This window comes from Glycine soja, chromosome 2 (genome assembly GCF_004193775.1).
Source record: "Glycine soja cultivar W05 chromosome 2, ASM419377v2, whole genome shotgun sequence".
Taxonomy (NCBI): Eukaryota; Viridiplantae; Streptophyta; class Magnoliopsida; order Fabales; family Fabaceae; genus Glycine; species Glycine soja.
The window spans coordinates 40858961-40875551 of NC_041003.1; the positions used below are offsets into that span (position 1 = coordinate 40858961).

Genomic DNA, 16591 nt, shown 5'->3' on the forward strand with positions numbered 1-16591 from the left:
ATTTTTGTTAGATAAATAATGTTGAGAAAATTACTAAAGAGGATACAAATTCTGATGTAAGAGGTTATATGGCATGAATATATGAAACATCATATAAACATTTTTCTGTATAGATTAAATTAGAACGAAGGCATTTAGCCTTTTCAAAGTTGTAAATGCATAGAACATATGAAAAAGAAAAGTGTCTCCACCATTAATTTGAATTAAAGTACTAATTCGTAAATTTAACTAACTGTGAATACATTCTTACTTTACACTTATACTTTTTAGAGGAAGCAAATATATGCAGAATATTCCTTCCTTTCTACGAATATTGTTGTCCGATTCTTTTTGCCGCAGTAACTCTTTTTTACCCTGATAAATCATAATCAAACCCACCCAACACAACTCTGTTAGTGATCAATCTCTCTCTTCCTCCAAGAAAAAAGGAGGAAAACTAAAATTTGATTTACTCGTAACATTTTTTCCATGACTACATGCCACGGCATGATGATATATCCTAATTACGATTACATTATGACAAAGTTTGAAGATAGAAAGGACAAGGTAATTCAGAAAAATCAAAGAACACTTGGCAATCTCAGAACCACCAAACGAATTCTGGCTTTATTGTCCCATGTCACAGGACGTACAAAACGATACGTGGCTTACCTTCTCCTTACATAAACGACGCAAGTTGTCACACAACACCAAACCATCACCCATAAAAATTAAACCAACCATACTAGACAGACACTCCTCCTAACCTTAAATAATTCTCCTCTCACCCTTATAAAAACACTCATTTTAACTCCCACTTTTGCATTTCCACCTATCTATCTATCCATCTATCTTTTCTAACATGGCTGCTGGGACTGGACTCTTTGCAGAGATTTTGGATGGAGATGCGTACAAGTACTATGCTGATGGAGTGTGGAAGAAATCTGCTTCTGGGAAAAGTGTTTCCATCATCAACCCCACTACCAGAAAGACTCAATACAAAGTTCAAGGTAAATTAACCGTTAATATGTCACATGTTAGCACTTGGCACATCATTAACCCTTTCGTTTGAATCCCTTTATTTCAGTTCCTTTCTGTAGTTTTTAGAGTGCATGTTACTGGAAGCTTGAGAATTCTAGTTAGTATTTGCTGGATTTTCTATGCATGTAGATATTAATTAAAATTATTGGCAAAACAATTTATGTGTAATTTTTTTAAAAATTTCGTTACAAAATTTTTTGTAGCCACAGAATTAGTGAGTAAAAAGCAATTTTTGTCGTTACATTTGGTTAATAATTCGTTGATTTTTAAAGCTCAAGTTCTTGTTTTGTGTAACCAAACTAGAACATGAAGCAAGATTCTCCTTTTACAATAACAGCAGATAAGTGTGTCTGATAAGCTCAAAAAATGATGTGCATGCAGCTTGTTCACAAGAGGAGGTTAATAAGGTCATGGACTTAGCAAAATCTGCACAAAAGTTATGGGCAAAGACCCCACTATGGAAACGTGCTGAGCTTCTTCACAAGGCAGCTGCTATCCTTAAAGAGCACAAAACTCCAATTGCAGAGTGCCTGGTGAAAGAAATAGCAAAGCCAGCCAAAGATGCTGTTATGGAGGTGCATATTGTGTCACCGGTTCTGTTAAACGAGCTAAATTATTGTTCAGGACTATTATTATTTTGAATGATGAAGATAACTAACTGTTTTTTTTTTTTTTTCCTTGAAGGTTGTAAGATCTGGGGATCTGGTTTCTTACACTGCTGAAGAAGGTGTAAGGATTCTGGGAGAGGGAAAGTTCTTGGTGTCGGATAGCTTTCCTGGAAATGAAAGGACAAAATATTGCCTAACATCCAAGGTTTATTCCATCTCTGAGTGTTGCTTGACTTCACAAGTTAAAATTCATTAATAACTGACTTGTCACAACTTTTTGTTATAAAATATACATTTTAACATGTAAAAGGTTTTCTTAGGTGTGAATTTCAGGACAATAAGTGGGTAAAAGAATTCTCACATTTAGGGGGGGTGGGGTGATGGGGTAGGGACTTTATAAGAAAAAAGACCCATGAAGAACAGTTGCTTTTAAGAAATGGTATGGAAGCAATAAATAGTAATATCAAAGAGAGAAGGAATGCTTTCCTATACTCTTGTATAGCATGTATTGGTAGAGAAAGTACCAAAAAATAATCAGGAAGTCAAGGTTAAATACACTTTATCCATTAAAATGCACTAGGGAATCATATTCTTGTTCACCAGAGAAGTTCTCTGCTTCTAGTTCAAGATTTTCCTTAATGAAGGGTTTTGCCTTTGACGCACATTTTGATTAACTGGTGTCTGGTGTCAACGTATAAGAATAATTTATAAAATAAACAAGGGAGATAAGTGTAATTTTTCAATTAAGAAAGTTATAAGTATAACTAGTCCAAACATCAAGGGAGGTCAATGTAATTGGCTCTTATGACAAATAAAGCAGTCCCTGCTTTCTGGAGAGTGGACACCATAGATTATAGTAATTCCAGAATAGATAGTCAGCTACATCTGGAAAATCTATATTTTATTAAGTTACAATTACAAACAGACACAATATCAAAACCCTGAGTTCATAAAGTAGTGTAATCTCTCCATCACATTGTATTATCTTAGTAACTTCTAATTAGCATATTAAATGATCATATGATGAGGTGAAATGCCAAGTGTTAACATGTTTTTCAGATTTGGTTTTTGATGTGATCTAAGAAAGTTTCATTTGATTTTCAGATTCCACTAGGAGTGATTTTAGCCATTCCACCTTTTAACTATCCCGTCAATCTTGCTGTTTCCAAAATTGCTCCTGCCCTGATTGCTGGAAACTCAATTGTGCTCAAGCCTCCAACTCAGGTATTTATATCTTTGATGCGAAACTCTTCAAAATCAAAGGCACTACACGTTAGATCCACACTCTCACAGTAGCAACTAGCTCAAATCATAGAAGTGCTAGAACACGTGTGTTGCAGTTAAAGAAACCACAACAACAATAATTTATAATTTCATTTCAGGATTTTTATGTCCTACAATTTCCTCCCTTAGTTTCTTTCTTGTAAATGTTTGTTTAATGATGCATTTCAGGGAGCTGTTTCTGCTTTGCACATGGTTCACTGCTTTCACTTGGCTGGTTTTCCCAAAGGCCTAATCAACTGTGTCACTGGAAAAGGCTCAGAAATTGGTGATTTCCTTACAATGCATCCAGGAGTGAACTGTATAAGGTTCCTTTTTAAATGATGCTGTGATAGCATGGTACTGTATATCCCCAATTTCCCATGTGTAAGTAATTTTTCCTCTACTGACTTATGACTATGCTGTTGGTCAGCTTTACTGGTGGTGATACTGGCATTTCAATTTCAAAGAAGGCAGGCATGATTCCTCTGCAAATGGAGTTAGGAGGAAAAGATGCCTGCATTGTACTTGAGGATGCTGACCTGGATTTGGTTGCTGCAAACATTATAAAGGGAGGCTTTTCATACAGGTAATGGCACATCTGAATTAGTACTTCTGGGGCAAGGTTTCCTTTTCTGCATTGATTTGACAGAACTGCCAACCAATATTAAGGAAGACAATTAGACATCCTACACACTTTGCATGCATCCTTGTTTTGCATCCTTCTGTGAAATAAACAGTTTGTGAGATATTGCTGCTAACATCAGATTATTTTACCATATAAGATGAATATTGCATGGTTAGAATTTATATAGATCTAGAAACTAAGCAAATATACTTCCATTTCAGCTTCATGTGCTTCTTTTTTTATGTTATGGCTCTATGTAAAACAGTAATCCAGATATAATTTTGCGGAGAACAAAATTCTCAAGGATTTTTCTTTGTATAATGGATACTTGAATTATAATTCTTTTTTCTTTTGCAACAAAAGTGGTCAGAGGTGCACTGCTGTTAAGGTTGTCCTGGTAATGGAGTCCGTTGCCGATGCTTTGGTTGAGAAAGTGAAGGCTAAGGTGGCAAAACTAACTGTTGGACCACCAGAGGATGACTGTGATATCACCCCGGTTGTGTCAGAATCATCTGCCAATTTCATTGAAGGCCTGGTCTTAGATGCTAAGGAGAAAGGAGCAACATTCTGCCAGGAGTACAAAAGAGAAGGCAATCTTATTTGGCCTTTGCTACTGGACAATGTTAGGCCAGACATGAGAATCGCATGGGAAGAGCCATTTGGACCAGTTTTACCAGTAATTAGGATCAATTCAGTTGAAGAAGGAATCCATCATTGCAATGCTAGCAACTTTGGACTTCAGGTAAATAAAATTATAGCCCTCAAACTTGAACATTTACTTACTTTTTAAAAAGTACACAATATTTTCTTATAATACAAGTAATTTGTATCAACACATTGAACTTGTGTAGGGATGTGTCTTCACAAAGGATGTCAACAAAGCAATAATGATCAGTGATGCAATGGAAACGGGAACAGTTCAGATAAATTCCGCCCCGGCTCGTGGGCCAGATCATTTTCCCTTTCAGGTGAACCTACCCTTCAACCAACTAAATTCTGCTATTTCCAAAACTTGGAAACGAACCAAAAGCATTTTTTTTCTTGTACAATGGTCGCACTGAGGTTCGAACTAAAAAAAAACATTTTTTTTCTATATCACCAATCTATTATTAACAAATACTGTGCTGACAGGGTATAAAGGACAGTGGCATTGGATCTCAAGGGATTACCAACAGCATAAACATGATGACCAAGGTCAAAACGACTGTGATCAACTTACCCAGCCCTTCCTATACTATGGGCTAGTAGTGTAATAGTTATACACATACATGCATGGAGGAAAATCAATTTATATCATGTTCCATAAATCATAGTGAACGTTCAAAACGTATGAGTTCAACATTGCCTTCTCTTTTGCAGCAGGGTATCATAGAGATGAATAACGAGTTTGATTGATCTGTCACGTAGCTACTTCACGTGACCACTTGTCGTACTCATATTTAGCATGATATGAATCTGAATTTTTATCTTGTGCCTTATCATTAAGTAAGGAATATAATTGTGTTCCAGTTAAATTGAATGTCAAATCAATGAAAGGAGGGGAAAAACATTGTCTTCTGTTTCCATTTTGTCCTAACATTTTTTTGCAATCCCTATTCCCTTGTATCCCTTTCTGTTAATTAAAGCACAAAAATATAAGGCACAACTGTCCTGAAATCCTCTGAATACGAAAATGGAGTAACTTGTTGGATTGAAAATAGTTCCATCTTCTATGTTATAGACATTGGGATCTGGGAACCGCATCTCTCTAAATATCACTTTTTGATCCTCTAACTAAATGAAAATTAAATCATGACATTTAGAATGTAAATAGAAAATAAAATAAAAAGTTAAATAAAAGACGAGTAAACAAATCATTTGACCAAAAATATTTTAGGATAAATAGTCATTTTAGTCCTTGAATATGTAAAGCGCTAACAAATTCGTTTTCGAGAGATGAAAATTCAAATTTTAGTCCCTGAACATGAAAAAGTATAATAAATCTATTCATTCGTTGTTAACTTCGTTAACAACCTATATGGAACATTCATGGTCGAATTTGTGAGAGTTTTACATATTTAGGGATAAAAATGACTATTTACCCAAAATACAATTTGATCTTCATCTTCCTCCATTTTCTAACTGATGCAAATATAACATTACAATAAACACTTAAAAAATAGAAAAACAAACATAAATTAAAACAAACATAATAACAAACATAATATTGATTAACAAGTATAATATATGTCTATTACTTTGAAATTTTTATTGTAACAACATTAGGTAATGACAAAATTAAGTTGGGTCTATTTTTTTTGTAAGGATTAACTTAATGTAGCGAATTTTTGCTTGAGTATCATGTTTTGATAGTGCAGTCACATTAAAATTTTTATAGCAATAGACAAATTTTGCTTATTAATTAATATTATGCTTATTATTATGTTTGTTCTAACTTTATGTTTGCTTTCTTATTTTTTTTAATGCTTATTGTAATATTATGCTTACAACGGTTAAAAAAGGAGAGAAAATGAAAATTAAATTATATTTTGGATAAATAACCATTTTCGTTCATAAATGTGTAGAGCGCTTACAAATTTTTCTCGAAATGTAGCACACAAGCTCTTTCATTAACGTTAATGGATGAATAAATTTATCGTACTTTTTTCATTTTCGGGGATTAAAATTTGAATTTTCATTTTTCGGAGATAAATTTGTCAGTTCTACACACTCAGGGACGAAAATAATTATTTATCCAATATTTTATGAAAAAAAACTCTTTTAAAAAAATTAAAAATAAGAGACTAAGTATTTCCAAAAGTAGAACTCATTTTAAATTCTTAACCCACTTTTTATGAGTCTGATGCTATCAAATAAGATCTAAAAATTCATATTTTTTTCTTCTAACGTATATCTCATTCTTAACTTATATTTAGTATGTGGCACAAAGTTGTTTTCTCTCCGTTTTCTTAATAAATTATTCTTACATGCAGAGGACAGCAAAGAGCACTCCAATAGTAACATTTTGGAAGAACCGGTTCTTACGTTAAGATTTAAGAACCACATCTGGAAATGGTCTAAAAAAATATTGGTTATTATTTCATTGATTTCTATAGTTCTATGATTAGTATTTTTTAGTTTTTATGATTTGAAAGTGAATTTTTTAGTTTTTATAGTTTATATTTTAATTCTTTTTTAGTCTCTATAGTTTAAAAGTGATTTTTTTAGTCGTAATCTGTATTTTAATTAATTTTTAATTCCTATAATTTAAAAGTGATTTTTTTAGTCTTTATAATTTGTATTTTAATTATCATTTATTTCTTACTAAAAAATATATAAAAATAATTAGTTACAAATTAGTTATAAATTATTAACTATTTTTTTATTACAAATTATCTTATGATAAATTAGTTATAAATTATTTATTAATATTTTTGTAATTAATTATAATTGATAATATTATTCATATTTTGATGGTAAAGACTAACAGGAAATTAAAATATAAAATATAAGGACTAAAAAAATTAGTTTTAAACTATAGAGATTAAAAAAAATTAAAATATAAATTATAAGGAGTAAAAAAACACTTTCAAATTAAAAGAACTAAAAGAGAATTAAAATATAAATTATAGAAATTAAAAAAATTACTTTAAAATTATATGAATTAAAAGATACAAATGATGAAACTGTAAGATGAAATGATTAATTAAACCTAAAATATTTTATAACTTTTTTAAGGATAAAAACTTGATTAAACCAATAAAAAATAACTTCTTACGGTTTTTAAGGATAAATAATTATTTCTTCTTATTTTTTAATACGGATGAGAGGGACGCATGCTTGAGGAGTAAGCATCAAGATATTTTAAATTAGAGTAGATTATAGGAGATGTGAGATACACATGATATTCATACTATTTTTTCCCTCTATTTTCTCCTTATCTTCTCTATTTTTCTCCCACCAAAAGGAGAGGTAGTGACTCCTATGACCAATGAATTTAGTTTTATCTCTTAACTAATATCTGATCCTGGTAGATATATTCTTTATCTGTTTTTTTTTATAAAGAAATGTGATAATTATCTGCTGAAGTCATTAAGTCAAGATAATCATGCATCAAATAAGTTTGGAGGAATATCTAAAAAAAAACAAATGAATAATAAAAACGGACTTTCTAGGTATTATGGGCCGGTATTGGCCCAATATCTATATAGAACAATAATAAACAAGCACAAATTAACTTCAGCACATATTACTTTTAATTAAGAAAAATATTAAGACAAACTGTATTTAGTATTTGAAAATCTAGGTTTTTCGTTTAAATTATTTGATGAAACAATCAATCATTATTTGAAATAGATTAATTTAATTAGAAAATAGTAACAATTATGTAAGACACACACATGACATGCACACATAAATAATTGAACTCTTTCTCTATAGTGTTGGAAAACCTAAAAAATCTATTGAATGGAGGTAGAGGAAGAAAGCTCTGCTAGGGTTTTTGGAGTTTATTCGAAAGAGGAGGATGATCTCCTTTCACGGAGTAATAGAAAAGTTAAAAGGAAAGCTGAGGAGGGAGATGATGATGGAGTGATGGAGGCAGAAAAGGGAGAAGAAATACAGAAAAAGGATTTGTATATGAAGAAGCTATTGACTAAAGAGGGTGCAATGCCTTTCTCTGCATTTGATGGAGGGTGGAGTCACAGAAGGAGGTGAAGGAGAAACAGGCCTATAATAAGAATAATTTCTATAACGGGCCAAGTCTGAAGGAGGGAGCTTGATCTAATGAGACCAAAAAAGTCTCGAAAACTAACAATAACTAGAAGACTTCATCGAGAAAGTCTAAGAAGAATGGAAAAAGTGTAAACACAAAAAGGGCTAACGCAGATAAGACGAGGAGCATCGTTGGAGTGTCCAATCATGATAACACAGAGGGTTTAAATATGATTCACATGCTTCAGGAAATAGGAGCTGGTTTTCTTGGTGACAAGAATGGCTATAACCCAGGGGAGAAAGTCGTGGCTATGCCTGATGCAGAAACTCTCGAATTTGTGCAAAATCAAAAGAAAGGTCCTTTGAAAGGAGGGTCTTCATCTACTTCTCCAGATTCGACGAAGTTGGAAGAACCAGAGGTTCGTTTTGTGGAGAATATAACAAACATGGAAACTGAAATCCAAGTTGAGGATCAGAAAACCAGCGCAATAATTGATGTGAATAATGAAGCTTTGGGGGAGGTTAATGCCTCAAGTTCGTCTGGCCTTTCAGAGGCAAACAATCAAATGCTGTATTAATGAATGTAATTTCGTGGATTTGTCGAGGGGCAAATTCGCGAGGTTTTAGTGTTCTCATTAAGGATATTAGTAGGGAATATGAATCATCTTTGATTTTCCTGATTGAAACTCATGCAGATGCTTCTGCTGCAGATCGTGTGATTGACCGTTTAGGTTTTGATAAGAGCTTTGTTGTGAATGCTAGAGGCCACTCAGGCGGTTTATGGTGTTTGTGGAAAGCTAGTTGCTGGAATGTGGAGATTATTAGTAGTGGAGTCCAGTATGTTCATATGAAGTTGGATGGAAATTGCAAGCAAAGTGGTCCTTGACAGTGCTGCACGAGAGTCCAAATTTTCAAAAGAGGAAAGCTCTTTGGGAAGTTTTGAGTAATATTGCAGAAACGGTCATTGAAGCATGGCCTATTATGGGGGATTTTAATACAATCCTAAATGATATGGACTGGGTTGGTTGCTCGACCAATCCCTCATGGAGAGGAGCAAATGATTTCCAGCAGTTTATCAGTGACTGTAACTTGATAGATGTTGGATTCCAGGGTCCGGCTTTTACCTGGGGGAGAGGAAATTTGTTGGAGAGGCTTGATCGTGTCCTGTTCAACTTGGCGTATTATTCAACATGCTTTGGTACTTCACTCACCGTTTTTTGTAAATCAGACCATAGGGCACTATTGATTAAAATGACTCCGCACAAGAGAGTGAGTAAGAGAAAGAGGCCATTTTGTTTTGTTGCTACATGGATAACTCTCTCAGATTTCCAAACTTTTATTAAGAGAGCTTGGAAGAAAGGTATAAATTGGGTAGAGAGAATTGGTGGGCTTCATCAAGAATTACGTAATTGGAACAAAACTGTTTTTGGTGATATTTTCAGGAAAAAGCAAAAACTCATCTGTAACCTTCAGTCCATCTCCCAAAAGCTATCTAGAAGTGGGCTGATAGAGTTGGAAGAGACACAGCTACATATTTGGGAGCAGTACCGGGATGCTTTGAGGCAAGAAGAACTCCTTTGGTACTAGAGATCTCGTGCAAAATGGATATCTTTGGGAGAAAAAAACACGAGGTATTTTCCTGGTGTTACAACTATTAGGCGAAGGCATAACACATATGAAGCAATTCAAGATGTAGATGGTATTTGGGTGGCAAATGATGGTGATCTTGAAAGGTTGGTAACCGAGTATTTCTCCAATCTGTTTTATGACATCATGCATTTTGTTCCTTACTGCATACATGGAGCTTTTCCCCATCTATCCGAAAACAATTTTGATATGTTTAAAGATAGAGTAATGTCGGAGGGAGCTAGACTAGGAAAGATTTATTTTCTATGGAAAATTTCAAAGCTCCAGGTGAGGATGGATTTCAAGCGGTTTTTTTTTTATTAAAGCCAATGGAATATTGTGGGGGAGGATCTCTGCAACCTTATTAAATCTGTTTTCGAGAATCTCATTAAGATTGAAACTATTAACAATATGTTTATTGCCCTCATCCCCAAGGTGGAGCCGGTAACATTCATGAAGCATTTTTGCCCAATAAGTCTATGTAATGTATCTTATAACATTTTGTCAAAGATAATTACATTGAGACTTAGAAGGGAAATGGAGGAATTGGTTAACCCCTGCCTGAGTAGCTTTATTCCAAACAGAAGAATGGGGGATAATGTAATCATTGCGCAAGAAGTGATTCATTCAATGAAGCATAAGAAAGGCAATAGTGGATGGATGGCTATAAAAGTAGACTTGGAAAAAGTTTATAACAGATTGAAGTGGAGATTTGTGACAGATACTTTGAAGGACATCGTTTTCCATGAGAAATTTATCCATCTAATTCATTATAGTATCTCATCATCACGGGAACAAATTTTATGGAACGGGGAAGCTCTTGAGAGGTTCAAGCCATACAAAGGTGTTAGACAAGGTGATCCGATATCACCTTACCTTTTTGTTTTATGTATAGAGTGTTTGTTCCATTTGATTAACTTTGTAGTGGATCAAAAAGCTTGGACGACTCCAATTCAGTTGGCTAGAGGTGGGCCAAAGCTATCTCATCTGGCATTCACGGATGACCTGTTGTTATTTTCAGAAGCATCTATTTCTCAAGCTAACACGATTAAAAAAGTGTTGGATACCTTTTGTGCTAGCTCAGGCCAAAAAGTTAATTATGAAAAAACCAGGATTTATTTTTTGGGTAATGTTCACTGGCTGAACAGAAATTTGATTGTGCAGCAACTGGGTTATCAGGGAACTCCGGATCTGGGCAAGTATTTGGGAGTGCCTCTTCATCATCAAAAGGCAAATGCTCAGAGTTTCCGTTTCATCATTGATAAATTGGAACAACGTTTGAGCTGTTGGAAAGATAAGAGTTTGTCATTCGCTGGACGTTTAACTCTTAATAAAGTTGTTATACAGGCCATGCCAACATACATAATGCAAACTAATTCTATTCCAGAATCAGTGTGCAAGGATATTGTTAAGTATCGAAACTTCATATGGGGAGATAGTCAAAATTCGAGGAAGGTTCATTGGTTGAATAAGAAGGATACGTGCAAACCGAAAAAATATGGCAGTCTTGGTACAAGAATGGCGAGTACTATGAATCAAGCTTGTATGCTGAAAGCTGGATGGAATTTGTGCACAAAACCAAATGATTTATAGGTTCGTGTGATTAGATCAAAATATAAGTGTGGGTATGATACACTTCCAGTGATTAGCTCCAACATACCGAGTTCTAATTTCTGACGTGGTATGGTTAATTTGTTGGGATAAGTTGATACCTAATGTGAGATGGGTTATTGGTAATGGTAGATCAACTCGGTTCTGGTCTGATAATTGGGTGTCAGGAGTAGGGAAGTTGTCTGAGATTTGTAATTCAGGAAATCAGCAAGGTCATGATGAGCGTGAATGTTTCTTTATTAACAATAAAGGATAGTGGGATGTGGAGCGTCTCATGTCTGAATTATAGCCTCATATTATTGATATAATTCGAAATTTGGCACCTCCTTTAGGCTCTAATCCTCCAGATTATATTGTTTGGAATACTAATTCTGATGGAGTGTTCACGATTTGTGAAGCTTGTACTCAGCTTGCTAAGGAGCTTAGAGACTCAGATATCAGATTGTTCGATTTTGTGTGGAGGTGGAATGGGCCACAACATATAAGGATTATTCTTTGGAAGATTGCGAAAGGAATCCTTCCAAGGAATGGGCTTATAGGTCACAGACACATGGCACTAGACATTTTGTTCCCACTTTGTCATGATAAACAGGAAACAACTCTACATTGTCTTAGAGATTGTAGTTGGGTATGTCAAGTCAGGAGTAATCTCTGGTATGGAAATATGCCTGCTGTTTTTTTTTTTTTCAAGATAACCTTTGTCAGTGGTTGGAACTTAATCTAAGAGGAGGCTACCTTGGAAGAGCAGATAACTGGAGTGTGCTATTCGGAGTGGCTTTGGATCGAATTTGGTGGAGAAGGAACAGTTTCGTTTTTAAACACACCTAGCAATCTATGCAGGGTTTGGTAGGAAGTACTCGTGATTTTGCAAATGAGATTGTCAAAGCACAAAACGAAGGGGTTATTCTTCAAAAGTTCGATAACTCCTTGCAAACTGATAGTCATGGGATTTGGAATTATTAAACTGAACTATGACGCAACGTCCATCCAAGGTGATCTGTTTGTTGCTTGCGGTGGGTTGATTCGAGATGATCATGACAATTTCATTCATGATTTTTCTCAAAGAATAGGCCGATGTTCGATTGTTGAGGTTGAGCTTTGGTCGATTTTATATGGTATGAGGTTGGTGGCTGATAGACACATGAAAAAGGTTATTGTGGAGTCTGATTCTTTGGCAGCAATTAATCTAATTCATGAAGGTTGTCCGACTTTGCATCCGTGCTTTGGAATAGTGGAAGAGATCAAGAACCTATATAATGAATTTGAGCATTGCAGCTGCAGACATATTCTCAGGGAAGCTAATATACTTGCTAATACGTTCGCGAAACATGGTTTATCTATAAGTATTGATTGTCAATTCTTTTGTAACGTTCCAACTTTTGCTTTGGACCCTTTTCAGGGTGATGTTAGTTGTATCTTTGGTCAATTGACTCTTAACTGAGTTCCCAGGGCATTCATAAAATAAAAAATAAAAAGTGTGATTAAAAACACTAATTCAATATCAGTTTTTAAATTTATTGAAAGTATAACACTTTTTTGTAGTGTTGAAGAAAAGACGGATAGTATAAACTTGATTATGATGGAATTTTCAGATGGGTCCACGTTCTCTTTGGATTGTTTTTTCCCGTTGTAGTTTTTTCGGGAATTTGTTAATCTGGTTCATTTTTCTCTCACGTTCAACCCTTATCTTTGTTACGTTTAGTAACAAACTTACGTCCTTATCCTCAAACTCACGTTCTGATATAAATTGGTTGAGATCTGTGATGGACAGACTCTATAAATAGGATGAGGTGCTCTCAGTTTTGTATCACCAAGCCTACTTCTCTATTCAAAAAAATACATCATTTATTCAGAGTGAGTAAAGGTCTGGAAAAACAAAACTGCCTTCGGGTTTGTTCTTGCGTCGTTTTGTGTTTGATTTGTAATGGCTGGAGGTACGCTTGTGCTTTTTTTTTTTAGCTTCTGCTATTGATCTAAATATGGCTTGAATTCATTTGCATGTTTAGATCAATATGTATAAATTTTATATTTGGTATCAGAGCGTTAAAATGCCTCTACCTTGCTTCTATTTTGGTATTATATGGAGTAACGTTGTTCTGTTCTGTTTAATATGGAAAGAAAAGTAGAGAACAAAGATGAACAGTGTAATGATCATTTAGACTAAGGTACAATACGACATCGTTGAAAGCGTAACCTTTTATATATTAAAATAAAATAAAAAAGGAAAGAAGATTCTGGATCCTCTCCTTTTTGAAAACGAGTTTAATATTCTAAATATGAAAAGCGTAAACTTTTGAAAGTGTAAACTTACATATTAGTGTGTTTGAATTATTTATTAAGATTAATTGTATGTTTATTTTGGTATTTAAGCATGCAATATTAAGCTAAATAATTTATGCACATTAAATTTAATGGTTAAGAGCTTATATGTTTTAAATATTGGATAATCATATGCATATATTATTTATTTACTTTTGAAGTTTTGTGTATACGATTTTATGATTTTATACATGCGAAGTTATCTTGAATATTTATATGCAATGTTATTCAATTTATTTACATTATTTAGAATATTATGTAAATATTTAGCTCTTATTAAGAATTAATGTTAAGTGATTAATATGATTTAATTAATTAAAGAATAGCCACATCATCTTTAATTGATTAGGTTTATATATTAAGTATAAAAAAATCACATTTAAAAACATTGGTTGTGATTAATCATATTTAATGTGATAAAATATATCCACAAAAATTTTGTTATGTTTGTATGATTAATTAGAATAAAATATCATGTTATATTTCTTAATTTACCCACAAGAATTGAGAAAAAGGAACATAATTTGATAATTTTATCATAAGTATGAATCTAATTGAGTAGGATTTTGGCCCACCGGTAAGTTGTATGTCACTAGGTTCATGAACTAATACATATTTTACATTAGTAAAACATGACAATTTATTGAGTCTCAAATTATGAATAATGAGAATGTATTCTTGAACTTTGCAGTTAATCAATCTATAAACATTTCTGATATTAAGTGTGATATTTCCAAATTGAAAAGGGACAATTATAAGGTTTGGAGGGAGAGAATTCTCCTTCATTTAGGTTGGATGGATATTGACTATGCTATTAGGAAAGACGAGTCGCCAGGCATTATTGAAACTAGCACTCTAGACGCTGTTGATCTTTATGAAAAGTGGGAGAGATCTAATCATTTTTCCGTAATGTTCATAAAGACTAATATATCTGCTAGTATTCGTAGTTCCGTTGATCAGCATGAAAAAGTCAAGGATCTTTTGAAGGCCATTGATGATCAGTTTATTACATCTGATAAGGCCCTTGCCAGCACCCTTATAATGCAGTTCTCATCCTTAAAGCTCCAAGGGATAAGGGGTGTACGTGATCACATCATGCGCATGAGGGATATAGTGGTTCAACTAAAAGTCTTGGAGGTTACCATGTCTGATTCTTTCCTAGTACACTATATTTTGTGTACTCTGCCCTTGTGAATGAGGAATCCTCTATGTTGTGGCACAGTGGATTAGGACACATCTCTATCGAGAGAATTAAGAAATTGGTAAATGAAGGAGTACTTAGTACTTTGGATTTTGCTGATTTCAAGACTTGTGTGAATTGCATTAAGGGTAAACAAACTAACAAGTCTAAAAAGGGTGCAAAGAGGAGCTATCGCCATGACTCATATATTATGTTTCTTGTTATGGTTGATGTTGAGTTAAATGGACCAAGTGAGAGAATGATGAAATTTTCGGATGGGTCCACGTTCTCTTTGGACTGTTTTTTTTTTGTTGCAATTTTTTTAGGAATTTGTTTTCAAAATTTGGTTCATTTTCCTCTCACGTTTAACCCTTATCTCTACCACTAACAAACTCACATCCCTATCCTTAAACCCACGCTCTGATACAAATTGATTGAGATCTGTGATGGACAGACTCTATAAATAGGATGAGGTGCTCTTGGTTTTATATCACCAAACCTACTTCTCTATTCAAAAAAATACATCATCTATTCAGAGTGAGTAAGGGTCTAAACAAATAAAGTTGCCTTCGGGTTCGTGCTTGCACCGCTTCGTGTTTGATTTGCAATGACTGGAGGTACGCTTGTACTTTTTATAGCTTTTGTTGTTGATCTGAATATGGCTTGAATTCATTTGCATGTTTAGATCAGTATGTATATACTTTACAGACTATTTAAGACATGTGTGGAAAAGAAAATTTACGATATGTGTGTCCTCACTAATTGATTGTTTTCTATTTTCTACTCTTAATTTTCTACTAATATACTGATATTAGGTCAACTATTAAAGTCCTAATCTTTATTAACATTGTAATTTTCAAATGAAGCAAAATTCCAAGGGTTGGCCTAGTTTATTAGGATAATAACATCATACTACAGGTATAGCTAGCTTAAGGAAAATATTAAAAAGGTCCCTAACTCCCTAGCTATGACTATTAATTAAAAACATAACGCAATAAATATCAAAAGTTTTCCAAATGGTTTAAGAGATTTCCATAAAATAATAAGTGGAGATTGAGGTGTAAAGAGAGTCCTATCACCTGAAGGGATTTGGGGATTTGATTGCTCCAGGACAAGAACATATACCTACATCTTTTGCCGTTACCAAGCTAGCTTTAATAAAGTTTTATTCAAATGTCTAGTCTGAGCGAAATTTCATCCCACGATTTCTTCTATACACAACATATCATCATTCTGTATGTTTTCGAGTTTCTATTGTCTCACTTAAGAATAATAAGGTGTGCACCCATTTAGTTTCGTTCAATCATTGTCCCAGGGTTTAGCGACATAAGTTTAAGTATAGCTAGCATCTTTTACACTCTTCAATTCCCAAAGAACTAAGAATATAATCAATGAGGCGTTATTATTCTTCTCATCTGTATGATGAGATCTATCAGGAAGATGATATACTCTTGAGTAGTTATTTAACTTTCTCAATGTGTGGGTTTCGGTACTGATCATGGTACAATAATAGAATGGTAGGATTTGATTAATTTGAAAATTTAAGTAATATTAGAGAGAGACTATGAAGGGATTTGAATTTTATTGACATCACCTTATGACCATCGGTAGGTACTTTCAATTGATATTACGTTCACAGCCATAAAG

General features: G+C 33.7%; 1 protein-coding gene across 1 annotated transcript; it reads left to right on the forward strand.

The window, feature by feature from the left end:
- Window positions 1-693: 693 nt before the first annotated feature.
- Window positions 694-5081, forward strand: LOC114394200 (NADP-dependent glyceraldehyde-3-phosphate dehydrogenase-like). The gene is made up of 9 exons (XM_028355846.1): window positions 694-989; window positions 1402-1595; window positions 1705-1833; window positions 2733-2852; window positions 3081-3217; window positions 3322-3477; window positions 3880-4258; window positions 4368-4484; window positions 4648-5081. The coding sequence occupies exons 1-9, from the start codon at window positions 842-844 to the stop codon at window positions 4759-4761; spliced, it is 1494 nt and encodes a 497-aa protein (XP_028211647.1). The 5' UTR covers window positions 694-841; the 3' UTR covers window positions 4762-5081.
- The last annotated feature ends 11510 nt before the right edge of the window (window positions 5082-16591 follow it).